The sequence below is a fragment of the Vulpes vulpes genome, chromosome 14, assembly GCF_048418805.1.
Source record: "Vulpes vulpes isolate BD-2025 chromosome 14, VulVul3, whole genome shotgun sequence".
In the NCBI taxonomy this organism is placed as follows: Eukaryota; Metazoa; Chordata; class Mammalia; order Carnivora; family Canidae; genus Vulpes; species Vulpes vulpes.
The window spans coordinates 107943160-107958227 of record NC_132793.1 but is presented as its reverse complement, the minus strand read 5'-3'; the positions used below and the strand labels follow the sequence as shown (position 1 = coordinate 107958227).

Genomic DNA, 15068 nt, shown 5'->3' with positions numbered 1-15068 from the left:
TTAATGGCTTTTTAAAAAATGGTAAGAAAAACATAGAATAAAGGAAGCAAAAAGAAGCAAATGGAAAATTGAAAACAGCGGGGCAGGATAGGACTGAAGCAGAAGAATTCTTTCTGCACAGTCAGGGACAAACATGGGACAGGCAGGGGCGGTGGGACAGCGCAGACAGGACCGGGACACTGGGGTGCTCCTGAGCCTGCTGCAGGCGGTCAGGGGGCCCGTGACTTTAGTGAAGCAGGTGCGGTTCCAGCGGTGGTCAGTCCCGTCTGCATACCGAGAGTGGGTTCGAGGCTGCCTCGCCATCGGACTCTGTGGGAGTTAGGTGAGGCCACGCTGACGTGGGGCGCAGAGCAGCAGCACTCCAGTGGTAGGTCCCCTCGATGGAGCAACGCTATGCTCGGTTTTACACTGCTCAAGATGAATTCAGAGAAAACCAGAACACCTCCCCCTACACCTCCTCCCGGGAAGCTGAGCATCCACGATGCAGGGACGGGGCTGGCTGTGTCATTTGTAGGCCAAGGCGGGGCTCTGAGGCAGGGGGTGGCAGCTCAGCCCCACACCTGCAGCCGCCCGCTAGTGGAAGGGTGCTCACTCCATCGCCCTGCCAAACCAGTCAGGACACATGGCTCCGTGGGACATGCACGTGGTTCCTCTGGTCCCTGGTGTAAAACGGGAAACAACCACTTCTCGTGTCTCTCTGGGATTCCTCTATAGTGGAATCGAGGCTCATTTTTGGTTTTGGGGTCCTATCTTGGGAGGAAAAGGAAGGTAGATGGGGCATGGGTCCAGAAAGAAAATCAGGGGATGCATGCCTCCAGCAGAGGTCCCCAGGCTCACCCCGGAGGGCTCCTCGTGGCAGATTCCAGGCTCAGGAGGAAGGAACCGCCTTGTTTGATGGGGCAGACACACTCAAGCTGATTTCCTGGGTCGTCCTGTGTCGGCCCGTCTTCTCCCGACACTCTGAGACACCGTGCTGCCAACTAGCCTCAAAGTTGTTCTCTTGTTCACTCCTAACTTCTCGGACCTGGACTCCCTGGTGTATCACAGCATCCACATATATTACCTCACGCGACCCTCGCGCCTCGGGGGTGGGCATCATTTGCCCATTTTACAGATCAGGAAACTGAGGCTCAGAGCTATCCAGGAAGCAGGCTGCAAATAATACAAAGTGCTGGACTCCTGTATTCTCCTGCTCCTGCTCCCACGTCTCGGCATCTGCCGTGTATGTTGTGGGCTGGCACGTTTGGCCCGTGGAAAGCCCTTGGTGATGGAGTGTGGCTGAGCTTATTACACCTGGCAGAGCCTTTGCAGAGGAAACTTGCTAAATCCTGGTGGGCTGTCATCCTCATGAGGTAGTGGGGCCATTTCTTAAGCCATGAGGTTGCTCCCCAGCCAGAACGCATCTAGCCCAACCTGTTGCCCACAGCTGTGTGACATCCTCAAACCCAGGGTGGCCTCTGGTCCCCATGGGCCGAGCCCCAGGGGCTGGGATTTCATATCCCAAAGAGCCTTTTGTTGTCTTTGTACTTGTAAATGACCCCCACCGTATTGGCCCACTTGGGGCCACCAAGGGGTCTCAGGGGTGCGTTCACTGACCATCACCAGAGGGCCCAGCCCTGGAGGCCTTCTCTGGGTTGGACTTTGTGCTTGGAGCTTTGAGTCCCCACTGGCCTGATCATCTCTAGAGCTTGTGGGGTAGCCGCCAAGACTCACGGCTGATGTATGGTCAGACCCTCGGGGCTCTGCTGCCCGGCAACCGCCACTGTCTGGGCAACAGGCGAGCCCTGGCCATGGGCATGCATCCATCCTGCCCTCTGCCTCTGTCCACCATGACACCCCTCACGCAGGTTCACCATAAATTTGTCTCTGCCAGTGGAGAGGGCAGGGTGTTTATTTTCACCTTAGAAAATCACTGTCTCTCCTGGAAGAAGGAGAAACAGGTAGCCGTCGGCAGTAACAAAATGTCCGTGAATCCAGAACACTCTTCAACTGTGACCTTATCTTGTCAAGGTCCTGTAGCCCAATCCCCAATTTCCAAGCTCTCGGGCCTGATGTCAGCCTTGTCCTTGATGGTGCACAAGGCAGGGTGCTCCAAAAGGCTGGAAGGTCCAAGCCCTCCGCAGGCTGCAGGTAAGGAGCCCACCCTTGGCGTGGCCTTACCGTGGCCTCAGTTTCCGTGGGGGGTGGAAAATGCCCCTGGGGTTTCTGTTTAATTGTTCCATGCATGGGGTCTGTGTCTGAGGATGAAAAGTCCTCGGGTGGATGCTAAGAAATGTCAGGATGCTCGTGTGTGATTTACATGTTCATACTTGCTGGGAGATCATGTCAGCCCCACTGGGTGACAACCCCCCCACCCGACTGCCACCAAAAAAAAAAAGGCTGGTAGAGAATAGAGACACCTCACTTCTCAGCTCTAGATGGTGTTCCTGGTAGACATGCTGCGGCAAAGTGAACTTGTGCTTGTTCTGGTCCACTGAGGTCACCTCTGGTCGTATGTTGTACCTCCTTTGCCCCGCTTCATGGGCTTTCTCCAGCAGCAGAACTCACTGGCCGTCTGTGTTTTGTGGGCAGCAGACAGTGAGGGGGGCAGAAGGAGGACCTCGGAGACAGACCACCTGGGTTCAAATGTCAGCCTCTGCCACCCCCGATGCATGGTCTTGAGCAAGGCATGCCGTGTCTCTGAGCTTCAGTCTCCCGATCTGTGAAAGGGGTGGTGTGGGGATAAGCAGGAGTGCCCATGAAGCGCCCGGCTGAGTGGGACACAATAGGCCCTGGTTGGCCAAACCCTCCTGTCACTTTGGGGTTAAACCAGGAATTAGAGAGTGTGTTCTTCAAAATGCCAAGTGGCTGCATCTAAAAACATGGCTTGATCTCAGGAATGGGGGCTTGGCTGGAGTTTCCAGACCACGTCACTTCGCACACTTGCTCTTGGTTTGAAGAACCATCACATGTGAAGGCCCGTGGGGTCTCCCCCACCCCCATGGGAGGATTCTCCAGTGTGTCCCGCTCCCTGGCACTGCAAAGGCTCTCATACTGTTGTCCTCGGCTTGATTCCTTTCTGTTTCTGACATAATGTGAAGTGGGTACTTGGCGGGGGAGCCCAGGCTAGACGGTGTATCTCCTTGACAAGCCGCCTCTTCCCTTCCAGCCGTCAGACGACCGGATGGAGAGGACAGAATTTTCGAGCAAGATAACAGGAAGGTAATGCGGGGGCAGGTCTGGTTGAGAGCAGCCTCACCCAGAGGCAGTCTGGTTCTGTGGGAGTCCCCAGCCGGGACCTCAGGATCCCTCTCTTGCGTTCTGCTCCACAGGGCCCCATGAGGCTACACGTGGCAGGGACCAGATTTCAGAGGTGGCCCCCGCCAGCCTGAGACTAGCACACCTCCTGCCAAAGTCATGTTCCGTACCTGTGTAACCGGGTTATGGCTCTTGGCACCAAGGAGATGTCTGAAAAAAAAGGAGAATTAATCCAAGTGCAATGCGGGGGCATCTGGGGTGCTGGCTCGAGACCAGGCTAGGCAGAGGTTCCCTGTAAAGGGTCCGAGGGTAAAGAGTGAGGCTCTGGGGGCTGGGTGGCTCTACTGGAGGGGGTGCACCAGGCTGCAGCACATCATCTCCAAAAAGCAGGCTGCGAGCAGGGTGCAGGGTTTGGTCCCCGGGCTGAGTCTTGCATTGCACCCTGGCTCCAGGGCAAGGCCCCTTGGCTTGTCCTTAAGGGAGGGAGGTGTGTGTGGAGAGAGTGCATGCTTGGCTCCCCAGGGCGCCCCCAGGAGGAGCCGGTTGGGCCCCTGGCCATCCTGACCTGTGCGACAGGGCAGTGTCATCGCGGAGGGCCTCGGAATTCATGTGGCTTTTTCTTTCCCCCCCAGCAGAAGACCAGCTGGCTGATTCTCAAGGGGGATGCAGACAGTAGGACTAACTCTCCAGACCTAGACAGCCAGTCTTTGTCCCACAGTAGCGGGACCGATAGAGACCCTCTCCAAACAATGCAAGGGGACAACTTTTACTCACGTGAGTGGTTCTTTTGAGCAAGGCACTGTAAACATGGCATGAAAGGCCTCACAGCAGAAGGGCCCCACAATTTGAAACCCATCCCCCAGACCTAACTAAGCCTTGCTCGTTAAGAAATATAAGAGCAGACCCAGTTAGGAGAGAGGACCCTCTTCTGTTTGGGGTCCCTTGGACATCATTAGCTAGCTTGCAGCCAGTGGGTGTGCCGGTGTCTCCTGGACAAATCAGGCTCCTGAGTTTTCTTGCAAAGAAGGCCTCCCGGGCTACCAGGCTGGAAGCTGAGGGCCCGTTTCCCTCCAGAGCTGACGTAAGCATGGTCCAGGTGGGTGAGTCCAGACTGGGAGTCGATGACAGGGCACTGCCATCCGGCGCTCATCCTGAGCAAGGACCCGGGGAGTGGGGCCTTCCCATCTGCAGGGAGCACAGGAACCAGTGACGGCAGCCTGACTCTGGGGTCAGGAGGGCTGAATTAGGAGTGATTTCCAGATGTAGGACAATGCTCCACATCATGTTCTCTATTTATAGAGGCTGTAAATTGTAGGGGAAAAGCCGGCTATGGTGTGATGCCCTCAGGGGACCTGGATGTCATCTTTGGTCCCAGAGAGTGGGCTCCTGTGGACAAGCGTGAGTCTTAGCTTGGATGCAGAGGGTGGAGATGGGTGTGAGAAGGCGGAGCACAGATGCCGGCTTGGCCGGGGGACAGGCCTGAGCTCGATCCGGGTTCACCACTGATGAGCCACAGGACCCCGGGCCGCTCCCCCACTGCTGGACCTCAGTTTCCCCTGTCTGCTTGGCCAGGTCAGTAGAGACCAGAGGAGGTGACACAGGTACTCAGCCAGCACTCTGCCTGGCCCATAGTAGATGCTCAGCAAACAGACTGTCATCGTCATCCTCATCCTCATGACTATGAACTGTAACCTGTCCTACAAATGAAAGTATTCTGTGGGCGGAGGAAGGGGTGAAGAAGCCCGGGCATTGCCATTTGTCAAAGAAGAGCTCAAAGCAAAGCAAAGGTGCATTGTTCTGTGTCTGATCTTTGTAAGCAGACATCTGTGAGCCCTTGTGCCTCCAGCCCTGCCTGGGGTCCAGCCCATGTGGGGCTCTCTGGGCTGGCACGTGGGGTGGATGTCACCACGGGAAGGCTACGTCAGAAAGTCCCCCAGAGTGACTCTTCCGAGGTGGTGGTGTGCTCCTCCTGGGGCAGATCTGGGAAGGACGCGGCAGGCTGCTCATCCCACCTGCAGGCAGGGCCGGTCATGGCACAGACCAGCCAGGCAGCTGCAGCACGGCCACCAGCCCCTCTCTGCTCCCAGGCACCCACTGGCCTGGACACCATAGGACTTGCACACGGGCCCTTGGCCACTGGCCTAGACCGTGGGCCTTGCTGCTCTCTGTTCCCTTTCTTCTACTGGCAGTTTTATTGGAAGGTGATGGGCTCCTGTTGTGCCGGCCCCACAGCACACCGGCTGCCCTTCTGCACCTGTGGGGTGTCATGGTGTGACCCACGAGGCCCAGGAGCTCTCAGGAAGCCAGCGTCTGGGGACCTGAGGGTGGTCTTTTATGGCTTCCTATCCTCCCCTTGCTGGGTGGTGCTAGGCCCCCACCTCCTGCTGACGCAGATATCCCCACTTCTGTTTGCAGCCCATCTGAGGGAGGAGGGGGCACCACATTGGAAGAAGCCTGCCCAGGAGGGGGCCTCCCTGTGCTGCTCACCCTCCCTGTCACCTTTGCGTGCTGCCTTCACACTGGTGCACTGCCTCCTTGCCCGCACATGCTGGGACAGGGTGCCCCAGGGCTGTCCCAGGAGTCTCATAGGTGGGAGGACACCCCTTCCCCATGGGGACCACAGGCTGTGTGCACTGTTTTGACTGGCCAGTCACACACCTGCAAGGTCTTGTTTCAGCTCGTCCTCTCCCCATCACTGTTGTCTTCCCGTCACTAGCAGCTAGGGCAACCACAGGTGGGGACACTGGTGCTTCCCCTTCAGGGTGCACCTGGCCTGTAGGAAGCGCTGCACCTGGCCTGCGGGAAGTACCGCACCTGTGTCAGAATCCACGCTCTAACTGGGGAGATTCCTCCAAAGGAATCTTCTCCAAAGTAGAAACGTGTATATGTATGCGTGTATATGCGTGTGTATGTGTGTGGGTATACATGTATATGTGTGTGCATGCCTGTATGCGTGTGGGTGTACGTGTGTGTGCACGTGGCCTTCCCTTCACTGATGCTTGCTTAAGATGATTATGATGGTTCTGTCATTCCTTCGCTTTCTACGGTGTTCTGATGCCGGTTCCTCTGAGTGAGAAACCCACTGTGCAACTGCTACAACTGTGCCTTTACTTCCATCCTGAAGACGTTGCCTTGTTTCCTGATGTGCATGGGAATAGCAGCCAGGACGTAGGCTACTGGTCATGCCTACATCAAGCGTGCCTTGCTATGTGCTAGCCTATTGAGAAATTGGGGCAGGATGGGCAGTGCTCATAACCTGAGGGGGATGTCCCCTCCTTTCTCGGGGCTCCTTTGATTCCCCCCAAGTAGCTCCCAAAGCGATTCCCTTGACACCAGTTCCATTTGGAAAGAACTGTGATTGCACAGAGCATTTGCACACAGCAAGGCACGCCCACCCGCATCCCTGGGACATCCATCTGTAGCGCGCCCAAGGAAGGTAGGATTGTGACACTCAACACAGTGGACGCTCAATAAATGTTTGTTGAATTGAGATGCATTAAATTCAACGGGTATTTATTGAGCACCCACTCTGTGCCAGACGCTGTGTTGGGCGCCAAGGGGGACACCGAGAAGACAAGAGCAGCCCCTGCCCCGGAGAAGCACGCAGGGAGCTAAGAGAGGCAGAGACGCCAACGGGAGCAAGCACACGTGCATATCCCGCCACCACCCGCCCGGGGCCTCCGTGGGCTAATGGAGCGAGGGCACAACTCATCCCACTCATGACACCATCAGCACATCTCACCCAACACTGAACTCATCATTCAGTCATTCATCCATCCCTCCACCAAACATTTATTGAGCACCTACTATGTGCTGGACATGGTGCTAGGCAGCAGAGAGGCAGAGGTGAGTGTGGCCCAGGCCCCATTCCCCAGCAGAGATGCAGATGACTAAGCAGCAGTGACAAGACACTCGTCTTTTGGACACTGCCACCTCCGCCAAAGAGGGCCTCAGTGAAGTCCATGTTGTATTATAGTTACTTGTATTTTCCTTTATTCTACACCTCCTGCCTCACCTGGACAGTGTGTGTGGTATGCTGTGCTACCAGCGAACCTGATTTCCACACAGGGAGGGGATGGTGTTGAGTTTTTGTTATATGAAGAGGGTCTTGAGCTTTACAGGATGACACTCATCGTCCTCAGAAGAACACAAGGTGACGTAGGCCTCCTCTCCCATAAGACAAAGGCACAGAGGGCTGGGGACCCCACCCAGGGGACCCCTAGAAAGAGAACCCAGCGTTTCTGAAGATGCAGGTCCCTCCTGAGGCCCCAGCACATGAGCAGATTGGAGGAGGGAGCCTGAGGCAGCACAGATGGTGGTCCCGTGGCTTTGGCTTTTGTGTCACCTTCTGTGTGTCCCGCCCTGTGGGGTCCTGTGTTTGATGAGACATGCTTGTCTTCACCTGCTGCCCACCACTGCCAGGGCCCTGGTCTGGGGCCGGGCTCCCTTCCAGCGACCCACCGGGTGTGAGATTTCCGTGAACAGGAGAGAAGAGGGCTAGAGGCTCGGTCAGAAATTGACCTTTTTCCTGTCACCTGTCATTCCTCTGAAGTGGTAACAACACTCATTCCCGCATTTCCTAGTCCATGAGCCAGAGAATGAGGCACCATGATTTGCTGCGTGCCGATCTTGTGGTGAGAATGCCCCGTGGACAGCAGCGTGCCTGGCCTAGGTGTGCCCGTGGCCCCAGGGATAGAATCCACAAACATCAGTACTGAAGCACACCAGTGCCATCTCCTTGTTTATGACAGGCAGGACGAGGCCTAGCCTTCCACAAATACTTCCTGAGCACCTGCTGTATTCCAGCACTGTGGTGGGTGCTGGGGGTAGAGGAGAGGCCCACATAGATGACACTCCTGGCCCCAGGAGCCAGCATGCTAGTGGGGAGGGGACTGAGACCAGAACAATGTTACAAAGTGTGCATCAGTGCTGTGCAGGTAAGGAGGCCAGGAGGAGCTGGGGCACTCGGGGTGGGGAAGCCCATATCTGAGCAAGACTCAAAGGGGATGTAGACTCCAACAGTGAGGGTGCTTGCGGGAAGCCGAGTGGGTTTGTGGGACAGCAAGGGGGCTATGCGGGAGGGGTGAAGGCTGCGACGTGCAGGGCCACGGAGGACTTGGTCACCTGGGGAGGACTCCAGCCTAGCATGCAAATGGAGATGTGATCCTGGAGGAATCCCCACAGAGCCCTGACCTCGTCTGATGGAGGTTTTGGTAGGCCTGAGTGGGGGCGTGAAAGACTGTATGAGGGGATTGCCATCATCCAGATTGGGGGACAGTGACTTGGGAGGGTGTCCTAGGGAGTTGTCCTAGGCGCATGTCCCGGGGGGTTCCTATGGGGAAGGTGTCCTGGGGGGCTGTGCTAGGGAGAGGTATCTTAAAGGGGTGTCTCAGGGGAGTGTCCTCGGGGAGAGGGTCCTATGAGGAGAGTGTCCTGAGGGGTTTCCCTGTGGGGAGGAGGATCTTGGGGGAATGTCCTAGGAGTGGGAATCCTGCTGGGTGCTGGGTGGGGGGTGTTCTAAACAGCACGAACAGCACGTACAAGCATGCCAAGGCAAGAGGCAGGGTGGCCATTTGGGAAATAGGAAGTCAGTGGGGTGACAGAGGAGGGACTAGCTGAGCTGGTCCGTGTAGGATGCTGGGAAGCTGCCGTGTCTGCTAGGGAATGGGTCCGCAATGTAGGGCTGTGAGCAGGGAGGTGAGGCAGTCCATTGTGCATATTTAAAACAAGGATGGGCCACTTCACAGAGGACAAACTGGAGGCTGCTGGCCCAGCACAAGGGGTTGGGGTGTCCATGTAAGCAGCAGAGAGGCACCTTGAGTGATCTGAATGGCAGGATCACCTGTGAGCGTTAGGTGTGCACATGAGGGACAGAATCAGGAATGGCATGGGGGTAGTTCTGGCTCAGGTAGATGGATGCACCTTTATGCAGAGATAAGGAAAGAACAAGGTGGTTCTTCATGTGGAGTCAGAAGCCTGGACGTCCAGGCTGAGCTGCCCGGAGATGGACGGATGGGCTGGGAGCAGAGTCCCTGTGGGTCCTCAGCTCCCAGATGCAAATGCATAACCTGAAACCCAGGACTTCTTGCCTGATAAGCAGGTTCCTGAGCTTGCATTACTTTCTTCAAAGGCTCTGAGGCCCAAAGAAGGTGTGATTCTTCGGGTCCACTCCCAGTTCAGGTGGGGTGGTCCTCCTCCCATTTCCTGTGTCCTCCAAACACTGGAGGAAAGGGGGAGAGACAGAGTGAGCTGGTGGAGAAGCAGGTGGGCAAGGTGCTATGTCGTGTTGGGGCAGGAGGGGACCCAGGGGAGCTACCAGGGATTGAGAGAGCCAGGGCTAGGGGCTTGGGGCAGGGTGGAGGGACAGCCACCTGGCATCCAGCAGGTGTTTAGGTCACCTGGTACAGGGGGTGCTAGGGAGGGTGTGGCCTCAAGGTAGATGGACCGACTGCTCTCTGCCCCTGCTGCTGGCCAGCCCCCAGAGAAAGCAGGGGGCACTGCAGACATCAGGAGGGGACCCTTGCCCAGAGAACACTGTTGGCTCTTCATTGTAGAGACCACCCCAGCTGCGAGAGCAGGGCACCCATGGGCAAGGCCTACCACCATTTGATGGGGTTTGGCTGAAGACTCTGCTTTTAGCAAAATTCCCTGTGTCCCCTGTTTCCAGCAGGAATGCCCTCTGGGACTAGAGAGGATATGACCTCTGATTTGTGGGCAGGGGCACAAGCCACAGGCAATTGGATGCTCATGGAAAAGAGCCAGTGTTTCAGGACCCCCTTTGCTCCCCTTGTCTGCTTGGGGATCTTAAGACACCCCCACCCAACTGGATGCTCTCTCCGCTCCCCCTACCCGGGGTTGGGGACTCTTTATCCATAACCTTCCCTGTCCCTTCTCCTCTGTGGACTGTTAGCCCCTGGGGAGCAGGGTCCAGGGAGGATGCCCCATGCCTCCCTCATTTGCATGTGGCAGCTTCTCAGTGAGTGCTTGAGAGAGCACGGGGTGAGCTGGGCTTTCCCAGAGCAGCACCATTCTCCCTTCATGGGACGACATTGCTTCTGTTGGGGTGGAGGGGATGATGGTGGTTGCTGCTGACACAAGCAGCAACATTGTCCATGAGACCACAGGACGGGTCAGCAGAGAGTGCTGGATCTGAGTGCTGGGCCCACCTGGGCTCGAATCCCAGCTTGTCACTTGCTGTGTGACTTTGGGCATAAGAGCAAATTTGTCTGTGCATAAAATGGCCTCATCTGCAAAAATGGAGATGATTCAGTCCTCCTGGAAGGAAGCATCTGGACTTTGGAGCTCACATGTGACGACTCCAGCATCCCATCACCTTGGAGGATGCCACAGCAGAGCATGGTCAAGTCCACAGGCCTGTTTGGGGTGAGCCTTCAGTGGCCCCCACTTGCTTACTCCTGGAAGCCTGGAGCTTGGCTCATCCTAGGGCCTCCTATTCACAGTCACTTGGGGCTGAAGGCAAGTTCCAGCCCCTCCTGGACCCAAACCTGTATGAGACCATGGAGATGTCCTATCCAGGCATTGGTGGAAAAACAGTCATGGCCCTGGCAAAACTGACAAAGATCTGCCCAGGGAAGTGCCTTGCTGATCAGAGCATCCCTAGAGGTGGTGACAAGCTGATTATCTCTAGCTGCATTTGGAGTGGTTGTCTACCCCCAATGGCCCTCTCCTTACATGTCCAGCAGATACTCTAACCTCTGATGAGCCAGCTCAGAAGAGGTACAGACACAAGGAGATTGTGCCCAGGGTTCTGAGAGAGGTCCCAGCAGAATGCCAAGTGCAAGGCTGCCACAGATGGGCTTTTGAGAGGAGGTGGCAGGGGGGCCTGTTTGCACTGAGCATGGCACAGGGATGGCTGTGTGTCCAGCACTTACAGGGCTGATGATACTCATTGTTAGCCAGCTGCCGCCTCATCCCAGGTTCTTTCCAATGCACACCTTCTTTCTAATGCACACCCTCTCGAGGCCACCTGATGCTGTCTGACATGCAGGTGCCCAGAAGACCCCCACACCTGCAAACCCACAGGGATGCAGAGCTGCTGGTGCAGGTGGGATCACTGATTCCTGATGCCAGGAATCCTAGGCTGTCATGTTTTCCTCTCTATGAGCAGAGGTTGACCTCATAGGGGCCATTTATTCTCCCTGGGCCTTGGCTTCCTCACCTGTAAAAGGAGATTCTGTGTCATGCGTAGGCCCATGAGGGGCAGGTAAAGTCTCTGAATGTGTGGAGGGACTTTTTAAGCCATGCCTCTCAACCTCAGCTACACATGGGTCACTGGGACTTCTAAAATCTGCTGATGGCTCATCTTAGCCCCAGAGAGGCCAAGTCTACATGGCAGCCTGGTGAGGAGATAGTGGAGCCTCCTCTCTCCCTGCTTATCCCCACTAAGTAGAACCAACCCCCCCCACCCCCCAAAAAATACAGCAGACATATTGCAGAAATCTCAAGGGTGGAAAGAAGAAGCCAGGTGGCCAGGGACCCCAGGACTTGAGGAAAAACACAGGACCCATGTCTCCCACCTCCCGTGCAGTGGCACCAGGTGACCTGTAGGCATCTTCCTCCCTGGGCCACACCTGTAGATCTGAAGCAGGAAGGCACAAGTTAGCCTGGAAGGTGTGCCTGGGAGACCCTCTCCACCATAGCAGGTGTCTCCCACCCCTACCTTGGAGCACAGAGCAACCAGGGAAGCAGGTTTCACCCCATGGACAGTCCTGGTAATACCAGCCTGACTTGGCAGACCAGAAGAGCACTTTGACAAGCATTCTGAAAACCAGCTTATCCTCAGAACCACAGGCCATGACAAGCCAGGCCCCATATGCCAAACCCCAGCAGGGTGGCAGTTGCTTCAATAGCAGGCTCTACCAGGATTCGGTGTCCCCTGATGTCATGTCCACAATGTCCAGGGGACAATAGAGGACTACTCCCTACACCAAGAGCCATGAAGGTAACAACTTGGATTAGCAAAGACAAGTGACAGATAGAACAGTGACCATAATTGGATGTCAGGCTTCCTGGACAAGGCCGTTAAGAGCAGCTACCAGAAAAAATGCTTCAGCAAACAAGTACAAATTCTCTGGAAACAACTGAAAATACAGGAAATTCTCACCAAAGAAATAGATGTTATCCGCAAAAAAGAGAGTCACATGGAAACTATAGAACTGAAAGATAAAACAACCAAAATAAAAAATTCACCAGATGGATTCAGAAACAGTGTAGCAGAATACGGCAAAGGAGAGTCTGTGATCTCATAGATGGAGCTGCAGAAATGACCCAGTCTGGGGATCCCTGGGTGGCGCAGCGGTTTGGCGCCTGCCTTTGGCCCAGGGCGTGATCCTGGAGACCCGGGATCGAATCCCACATCAGGCTCCCGGTGTATGGAGCCTGCTTCGCCCTCTGCCTATGTCTCTGCCTCTCTTTCTCTCTGTGACTATCATAAATAAAAAAATAAAAAAAAAAAAAAAAAAAAAAAAAAGAAATGACCCAGTCTGAACGCCAAAGAGAAAACAGCAGGAAAAAATGAATGGAGCTTCAGAGGTCCATGGGACAGGATCTGTAACGTTAGAGTCCTGGAAGGAGAGGAGAGAGTGGGTGGGGAAAAGTATCTAAAAAGATGGCTGAACATTTCCCAAATGTGGCAAAAGACATAAACCTACAGATTCGAAAAACCATGAGAATCTCAATAGGACAAGTCCAAAGGGATGCACTCCAAAACCAGTTAGGATGATAACTGAACCGCTACAGATCCTGAAAGCCACTGCAACAGAAGACGGACTCCCTGGGGGACAAGCCAACCTGCAGGCAGCAGATTTCTCCTCAGAAACCATGGGGCCAGGAAGGGCATGCCTTCCATGTGCCGAGGGACGGTTGCTGTCCACTTGAATTCTACACTGGGGGAGCCTCTCCCTCAGGAATGAATGGGGAATGAAGAAATTCTCAAAGGAAGACTAAGTGTTTTTCACTGGTAGGTGTTGTTTGAAGAATTGTGGGCAGAAGTTGTCCAAGCAGAAAGGAAATGGTGTGAGAAGACATGGGGCTTCAGAGGAGAGAGAACATCGGAATAGGTAAAAATGTGGGGCAAATACCATGGACTATCCTCTTCACGAGGTTCTGAAATCCTGCTTGATGCTTGCAGCAGAATTTGTAACATGATGTGATATGGGCGCTCGAGGTAGGTAGAGAAGAGGAGATACCCAGGACAATTGTTAGAAAGTCAGGAGAACAAAGTAACCTCAGGGGAGTAGGGTCTCTGCACTTCTTGCGACGTGGTCAGATGGGGAGACCCACAGGTGGCATCCTGAGCACAGGGCCCTATGACAGTGGTGCCTCCAGGTGAAGGATGGAGGTGAGGGCACTGCTGTTCTCGGGACCCTAAAGCCGTGGTGCCCAAACCTTAGAGTCCATCCGAATGGCCTGGAGGGCTCGTACTACCACAGCTCGCTGGACCCCAGCCCCGGAACTCTGGGCTGGGGTGGGCCCTGTGAATTTGCCTCTCTAACCAGTTTCAGGCGTGCCTGATGCTGCTAGTCAGGGACCTCACTTTGAGAACCACTGCTCTAGCATCTTTGGCTGGTCGGGCACTCCCGTGTCTCAGTGGAGGGTCCCTCAGATCAACCCCACGGCCTCACTTCCCCAAGTATGCCTGGCTCTGAGTGTAAATTAGGAGGGACCCCAGGGCTGTGAGTCAGGGGGCCTGATCTTTCATCCCAGGGCTGGGTGACCTTGGGCAGGCCCCCCGACTCTGGGCCTCAGTTCCCCTTCTGCAGAATGGGAGGTGTGGGGAGGCAGGGAGGAACAGGGGCAGAGGCATGGCAGGGCTGGCCCCACGCCGCTCTTCTGTGTCCGTCGCCACATCCCCTTTCTTCTGTATGTCAGAGTTTACATAAAATCTCATGCGGCAAGAGAATGCCTTGGTAAAAGAAGCTTGAACCCTGACTTTTGACTTTAATATGGCAAAATGCCTTTCTCACCCACATCCAGCACCTTCCCATGGAGCATGTGGGGGCAAACACATGCCCGGGATAGGTTCCCCCGGCTGAGGCATTGCCTGCAGGCTTTTCTCCGTCCTCGCAGAGTTCCTGAGCCCTCTTGGAGGTGAAAGGCATCTGGCTGAGCATCCTTTGCTCAGAAGCGAGGCCCCCCTGGAATGGGTGGGTGGGCAGTTCTGTGCATGGCCCCCACCTCACCTTTGGAGGCCTGGTCCTTCGTCCTTTGTCCCATGAACACACACGGCCTTGTGAACACCCAGAGATGTGCTCCACCCCTCTGCGCCCTGATAAGCAGCCTGGTGGCTCTTGCGGTGGGAGCTGGCATTTGGCCCTGTGTGTTGTTGCCGAGCTGCTGGGTGCCAGGGACCAAGGCCAAGCCTCCTAAAGGTGATTCCCCCAGGGTGGGAGGGGTCCTGCCTCTTCAGGGGGCTAGGCCCTGCCACATGTCCTCCTCCTGAGCCTCTCTCTCCAGACACACTGCAGAGGCTAACTGGGAGATCTCAAATGCAGGGCACACACAGGGAAGCCAGAGACATGAGCGATAGAGCTGGATCAGCTGTGGGGTTACTATGGTCTCAGACCAGCCCTTTTTTTTTTTTTATTTCAAACGAAGTTGTAAATTAAGATTTTAATGTAAAATCGCTCAATGGCAAATAGCTCAGGATCATTTAAAAAAGAAAAGTTTCCAGGCCACCTTTGGTTGGTGGTCGGCCCCCACGCCCCACCTCTGGCACAGGATGGCACAGCCCTACTCCCACACGAGGCCCCTTTCTGACAATGTCCCCAGCTCTCTGGGTCTGCCAGATGCGGAGCTCAGTCTGGGTGACA

At 55.4% G+C, this 15068-nt stretch overlaps 1 protein-coding gene across 13 annotated transcripts in view; it reads left to right on the top strand.

The window, feature by feature from the left end:
• ABLIM2 (actin binding LIM protein family member 2) overlaps positions 1-15068 on the top strand; it is a 142183-nt gene that overhangs the window by 106641 nt on the left and 20474 nt on the right. For 4 of the 13 annotated variants that reach the window (XM_072737601.1, XM_072737597.1, XM_072737596.1 and 1 more), the window contains 3 exons: positions 2011-2130; positions 3149-3201; positions 3870-4011. In XM_072737601.1, the coding sequence (XP_072593702.1) occupies positions 2011-2130; positions 3149-3201; positions 3870-4011 (315 nt within the window). Of the gene's footprint in view, positions 1-2010; positions 2131-3148; positions 3202-3869; positions 4120-15068 lie in introns of those variants that run through there. The other 9 variants (XM_072737605.1, XM_072737604.1, XM_072737606.1 and 6 more) reach the window with 4 other exon arrangements.